Below are 7,161 nucleotides of genomic sequence, written 5' to 3' on the forward strand. Positions count from 1 at the left end.
AGGATACAGTTGTTCCTTATGCAAATTTATTCCGATAAATCTTGTTAAAGGTTTAATGATGACAAGTGACCCATTTATTGCAGCTGGAATTGGTGTTAATTGGAACAATTCAAATGTTTCAGAATCTACTAATGGCAGTAGTAGCGAAAATACAACCTGTGTATCCGTTTTAAATAGCTTGAGTTCAATGAGTCGAAAATACTCCAAGATGCTGTCATCTTCTATTGGAAGTTGTAGATTTTGCGATAAGTGTGTTCGAATGTTTTGCAGTTCCTTTCGAAACTGATCAGTGGATATGAGTAGAGGATTAATCTTGCCATGATGACCATCGGTGATAGCGTCTATTAAGGCCTGTTGTTGCATTTGGAAGTTGTGAGTTAACGTTAGTACTTGCAACGCCAATGAAGTAAATGTATAATATAATGCACTTTTGTCGAGTGCATTACTGACATTATTGATAGTTGACATTATCAACTTTATTTGTGCATCTAAGTCAGTGAATTTCCGTTTTGAGGCGTCTTGAGTTTGTTTCAAGATGTTTAGTGTTGCGTCCAAAATTGATGTGTGGTTTTTAAGTAATTTGTTAAGGTATTCTTCGTTGTCGTAGATTTGGCTCAAATGGTGTTTCATCTCTGTTTCATAATTTGAGTCTAATACGCCAAACAAGGAATTAGCTACATTTCCAATAATATTTATTGCTCCCCGTTTCGATCTTGCAATAGGGGATTTGAGTAGGGCATTTTCCATTTCAATGTCGCTGTGCCAGTGGTCATAAAAGGTTACGAGCCTGTCGCATGCAAATTGGCCACCGCTTTGATGACAAATGTTATCAAGGGCTGCTGTAGTCGATCTAATCGAATCCCAGGCAATCCAAAAAGATGATAAATTGTAGTATACTACAATGTTCCACTGACTTGATATGATTTTGGTAGCTCCGATGTTTTCGAAATAGAGTCCAGGTCTGGTAAATTGCTCGACGATTGGGCTGCATTGGGATGTAGTCACAAAACAGGCCATTAAAGTTGTTAGCAGAACGTTTCCTATGCTGAGTCGTCGCCGCTTTTTTGGGGTACTATCTTGAACAGTTGGCGTAGGGGCCTCCGTTATTGTTTCATTTATGCATATTGGTTTTTCGGATGTGTTTTGCTCGATTGGTTCGCTTGTATCGATCGGCAGTAGTGCTAGTCGATGAATTGCTCGTTTTATTATACCATTTTTGGTACGCACATTAGCTACACGAATTTTTCCATCTGGGCCTATGAAGGTTTCTACTATTCTCCCCAACGGCCACTGAAGTGACGGTGTATTATCTTCATGAATTAGAACCATTTGGCCCACTTTGACATTGTCTTGGACCTTTTGCCACTTTGATCGGTGCTGTAAATCACTTAAGTACTCTGACCGCCATCTATGCCAGAAGTCGTCTTTAATACTGATAATGCGCTCATATCTTTTTTTTAAATTTAAATGTAGAGGCTTCGCGTCAACATGAATTGTTGCAGTGAGGGGATCACCGATTAAGATATGTCCAGCAGTTATGGCGGTTAGGTCGTTAGCATCTGATGACGTCGGAGTTAGTGGTCTCGAATTCAAAATCGCTTCGATTTCTATTATGAGTGTTTCTAACTCCTCGTATGTAAGACTGACGTTCGATGCACTTCGTTTAAATAGATTTTTTGCTGACTTGACGGCAGCTTCCCACAATCCACCGAAGTGTGGGGCTCGTGGTGGGATGAACTTAAAATCGATATTGTACGAACAGCAAACACCCTGTATTTTTTCTTGGCTTCTTTCATCGAACACGGCATTTTTTAGTTCAGCAAGTTCCTTATTAGCTCCAACGAAATTAGTGGCATTGTCACAGTATATTTTCCGGCACATCCCTCTTCTTCCTATGAAACGTTTTAATGCCATGATGAATGCGTCAGTTGTAAGATCTGTGACTACCTCCATATGTATGGCCTTTGTTGCAAAGCAACAAAATACGGCCACGTAGCTTTTTGTTGGACGTTTTCCCCTGATACGATAATGAGTCCATATTGGACCCCAAAAGTCAGCTCCTGAGTTTACAAATGCTCGTGCTGGTTCAACGCGATCAGTTGGCAAGTTTCCCATGATTTGATTTAGTAGTGTCGGTTTCGCCTTGGTGCAGATAACGCATTTGTGAATAATAGTTCTTGCTATCATCTTTCCTTTGAGTGGCCAGTATTGCTGTCGCATGATTGCCATTAATCCTTGTGGTCCAATATGTTTGTTGCGGACATGAGTCTCTTGTATTAACAGCCTTGTTAATGGGCAATCTGGTAGCAAGACTGGGTGCTTCGCCTCAAATGAAAGTGAGGAAGATTGAAGCCGCCCGCCAACTCTTAGAAGACCTTGTTGATCAATGAATGGAGACAAAGCCTTAATTGTACTAGTTTTTCTGACTTCTAAGCCCTTACGAAGTGAATTTTTTTCTTCTGCTAATCCCTCGTCTTGTATCATGCGAATGATCACTTGACGAGCACGTGTCAATTCTACACTGGATAAGTGACATTCGTTTTGTTCCAATGATGCCTTCCGGAGAATTTGTGTGCAACGAATAACATAAGCAGTTATTCTTTCCAATTTGGAAAAGGAATTCTTATGATCGATATTGTGTAAGAAATGTGGTTTGTTGGGATCGATTGTTACTGCATGTATTGATCTCTTAAGTTCCACTTTACATTCTGATCTGGCTTTGAATGGAGCAGGCCATAGTGACTGATGACCATGCAGGAACATAGGACCGTAAAACCATAAGTGGCAGCTGCTTAGTTTGGATGCTTCAATGCCGCGCGATAGTATGTCGGCAGGATTATCTTTGGATCTAACATGTCGCCATTGGCCCTTGCTGGAAATTTCGAGAATTTTTGTCACCCTATTTGCCACGAATGCGTAGTAGGAGGCTGCCGATGAATTGATCCATGCCAACACAATTTCCGAGTCTGTCCATAAATGTGTTGTGGTATCTGTCAACTGCATGCAATTTTTTACCTTAGCTAATAATTGTGCTGTTAGTAGAGCGGCGCATAGTTCTAACTTTGGGGTTGTTAATTTCTTGATTGGGGCTAATCTCGATTTAGCACAAAGGAGGCGGACAATCACTTGTCCGTGCTGCGTAATGGAACGTAGATAAATTACTCCGCCGTAAGCTCGTTCTGAAGCATCGGCGAAAGCATGTATTTGCGTTGATTTTGGAATCTCGTTTCCGAAAAGATGACGTGGCTGTTTTATGTTATTGAGACAGTTTAAGCTTTCCATGTAACGCACCCATTGACAGGTTAGCTCGTTTGACAATTCTTCGTCCCAATCAAGTTTCAGCGTCCACAAGTGTTGCAAGAATAATTTAGCTTCTACTGTGACTGGACTAACGAGCCCAAGCGGATCGAAAATTCGAGAAATGTCGGATGATATACTTCTTTTAGTATATTTGACGTGTTCGTTTTTGTTGATCTGTATCTTAAACTCATCTGTTGTTGGGATCCACACTTGGCCCAATGTCTTAATGTGACCGCATTCCATCGTGTTGAAGTCTAGTTGTACAGCTATGTCGGATGGGTGCAACCCTTCCATTAATTTTGGATGATTGCCGCACCATTTGCGAAGCTTAAAGCCACCCTTGTGCAATAGTTTAATAAGTTCGTTTCGTGCATGTAATGCTTCAGACATACTGTTGAACCCTGTCATGACGTCATCTACGTAAAAATCTCTTTTGACGATAGCTGCAGCTGTCGGGTGCCTACTTTCTTCAATTTCAGCCAACCGTTGCAAGCATTTTGTGGCAAGATACGGTGCTGACGATGTCCCATAAGTTACGGTATTAAGTTGATAAGTTCGAAGAGGCTCATTGTCGTTGTTTCTCCATAAAATTAGTTGGAATCGACGGTCATCTTGGTCCACCATAATTTGACGATACATCTTCTCGATATCGGCCGTGAAAACGAATTTAGATAAACGAAAACGTGTCAGTATAGCGAATAAATCATCCTGGATAGTTGGACCAGTAGCTAACACATCATTTAAAGATATGCTTGTGGAAGTTGGTGCAGAGGCGTCGAACACTACTCGAAGTTTCGTGGTGGAGCTCTCTGGTCGAAGAACTCCATGATGAGGCAAAAAATAACAGGGATGGATTATATCATCTGGGTTGATCACACTCATATGTCCCAGGTTGATGTACTCTTCCATAAATTTATTGTATGTTGTTTTGAATTCAGGGTCTCCGTTGAGACGTCTTTCTACAGCGAAAAAACGTTGCTGTGCTAATCTTTGCGAATAGCCTAAAGAAGTGACTTCTCCTTTGAATGGTAATTTCACAACGAATCTACCATCAGTTGATCTTGCCACAGATCGATTAAAGTGTTCCTCACATTGCTGTTCTTCAAGTGTTTGATCCGACGAACCTTGCTGTATCTCCTCTAGTTCCCAAAATTTGTGCAGGTCGAGTTCTACATTATTTGTAAGAACACCGCAAATCGATGCAGAAGACGAAAACCCAGAAATCCGACCACTGACCATCCACCCAAACACAGTTTTTTGTAACATTGGATAATTGTTTCCTAGCGAAATTCTCCTTGGCAGAACCATGTCGTTGTATAATTCAACGCCAATAAGAATATCTACTGGACCTGGTTTGTTGAATTGGGCATCAGCCAACACAACTCCTTCTGGTATAGCCCAATTTGATGTATCCAGTTCAATTGCAGGCTGATTTGCAACTATTGTTGGCAACATATGAGCTTCTATTTCAGTTTTGTAGTTAGTTACACTAGATGATATAACTACGTAGACTCTTTTTTTTGAGCACTTGTTTTTCTGACCGACGCCACTAAGATTCAGCGAGCTTGATAATTGAGTTAGCCCAAGTTTTCGTGCTGCTCGTTCTGTTATGAGGTTCACTTGTGAGCCTGAATCCAGTAATGCACGCATCTTGCATTCCACGCCCTGAGAATTCAGAACCGTCATTATTACAGTTGCTAGTAAACCATAAGATTTCTTCAACTCTACGGGTCTACTTGTTGTAAGCGTAGCTGCTGCATGCCCACCTAATTGGTGTGAATCGTTATTTCGCGATGAGTCAGTAGTGACCTGAGACTTGCCATTGGCAGCATAAAGTTCATGTAAAGTTGTATGATGCCTTCTTTTGCATTTCAGACAACCCTGAGATGGGCATTTTGTTGAAAAATGGCCCGAGCGCAAGCAATTTACACAACGTTTGGCACTGAGAATCATATTTCTGCGAATTTCCGGGGGGTTTTTCAAGTAATTTTTACAAGTGGAAGTTTTATGATCTCCCTTGCAAGCTAAACATTTTAACATTCCATTTGTAGTATTTAAACACGCCTTGTTAATGCTCTTGCCTCCAATTGCCTCTAATGCTTGGAAGCGAAGTTCTAAAAATTCCAGAAATTCATTTAACTGTTGGATTCTTCTTGGATCCTTCACGTTCTGTTCATACAAGCTGTGTGTTATTGGATCCAATTTCTTCGTCAAAATGAAAAGTATTATTGGATCCCAGTTTTCGATGTTGATTTCAAGATTTTTAAGTCCAAGAATACACTCAGAAGTTGTATCATGGAGTCGTTTGATAGCTTCAGAGCTTTCAGATGTTATAATTTGTTGAGAAATAAGTTTTGCAATAAATGCATTCACAAGAAGCCGCTTATTATCGTAGCGCTGGCAAAGTAAACTCCAGGCACTACTAAAATTATCCTCAGATACTGTTAAATGAGCAATTAGACGTGCTGCTTCTCCGTCCAAATTCGATTTTAGATAAAACATTTTTTGGCAATTCGCAAGTGATTGTTTATTTACCACTTCATTGAACAAGTCGCGAAATTGCCTCCATTCCAAGTAGTTCCCACTGAACCTTGGTATTATTACTCGTGGTAACTGCATTGATGCAGATGTTAATGTTGAGGTATGCGAAGACGTTGAAGCAAGTTTCAACTCTTCCACCTTTAAGGACATATTTTGGACTTCTCTTTCTAACGATATAAACCCTTCTTCATCATATCCAATATTTGCTGGATTGGATTCTAATTCACAAATGCTGTAATGGAGTTCCTCAAAATGGGCCCATAAGCGAAGAATAGAATCCTTCAACAGTACCTTACGTGCTAAAGGTATGTCCGTGGTGATGTTAGCGTCAATTAGTTGACGTTTTATAGTTTTGCCAAACTCTTGTTGGCGTCGCATCATTAGAGATAGTTTATTGGAATCACATGAGCTGTTTTTCGTAGCTATTACTTGTGCTTCTACATTCTTATTAGTGGCGAATGAGGTTACGTTTGACAACAATGTTATTTGTTCACTAAAAGTGGCTTCGTATTGTTCCCAAATTTTCAATACCTGTTCATAGAAATTCTTAGTGAAGTATTCATGCGACTTGTCTTCCGAACATTCTTTCTAGAGGGTATTATCATTGATTTCGAATTGTTGCCATGCCTTCTTGAGATCCTGAAGTCGTTTTTCAAAATATGCCGGTGTCTGCTTCCTATCGCTGGAGTCCTTTTTGTAATTTCTGATAATTACTTCGATCTCAGTTGCAATCGTCCTTTGAGCTTGCACGATTTTCTCGATGTTATCCATTGTCCAAGTATAGAAAACAAGAGCGAAACGAGTTTATTGAGCGAAACGGCTTATTATTTTTTATTAGCGAATTTTTAAACACGAAAACGCGACTGACTACGCGATCAATCCTTTATACTAGGGGTCACCAATGAATACGTCTCAATAGCTTAGATGCTAATGATAGAATTGAGTGCAGACGAAACGTCGACTCAATGGATCTTGAAGAGGAGAAACTCCAATTCAAGTGCGCGAACTTTGGATTGATTCCTTACAATTAAACAAGCAGTTTGCTAGTTAGAAACCTTTATTGTAATGAAAAATGTATCTGCAATTTACCTCTTAAATATAAGTGATAAATTGCCGATACGCATATTAACAATAATGCAAAATTAATAATTAAAATAAATTAATTATAAATTGCAAATAATACAATTTAAATAAAATGCAAAATCAATACAATTGAAATAAAATGCAAAATCAATAAAAATTAATTAAATTATTTTTTAAATAAAAATATGAAATGTTCTAAAACAACGTGGAGTGCATTTGCTGACTTCGCAAAATGCA

General features: G+C 39.4%; 1 protein-coding gene across 1 annotated transcript; it reads right to left on the minus strand.

Annotated features, from left to right (window-relative positions):
• Positions 1-7: 7 nt before the first annotated feature.
• LOC119664653 lies at positions 8-6,612 on the minus strand (the record flags this gene model as incomplete). The annotated part of the gene is made up of 2 exons (XM_038074106.1): positions 6,556-6,612; positions 8-6,372 (listed from the first exon to the last, which is right to left on the minus strand). Coding segments are annotated over exons 1-2 (6,422 nt in total), but the record flags the coding sequence as incomplete, so codon positions are not given.
• Between the last annotated feature and the right edge of the window lie 549 nt (positions 6,613-7,161).

Source organism: Teleopsis dalmanni, unplaced genomic scaffold, assembly GCF_002237135.1.
Source record: "Teleopsis dalmanni isolate 2A unplaced genomic scaffold, ASM223713v2 unscaffolded_contig_2378, whole genome shotgun sequence".
In the NCBI taxonomy this organism is placed as follows: Eukaryota; Metazoa; Arthropoda; class Insecta; order Diptera; family Diopsidae; genus Teleopsis; species Teleopsis dalmanni.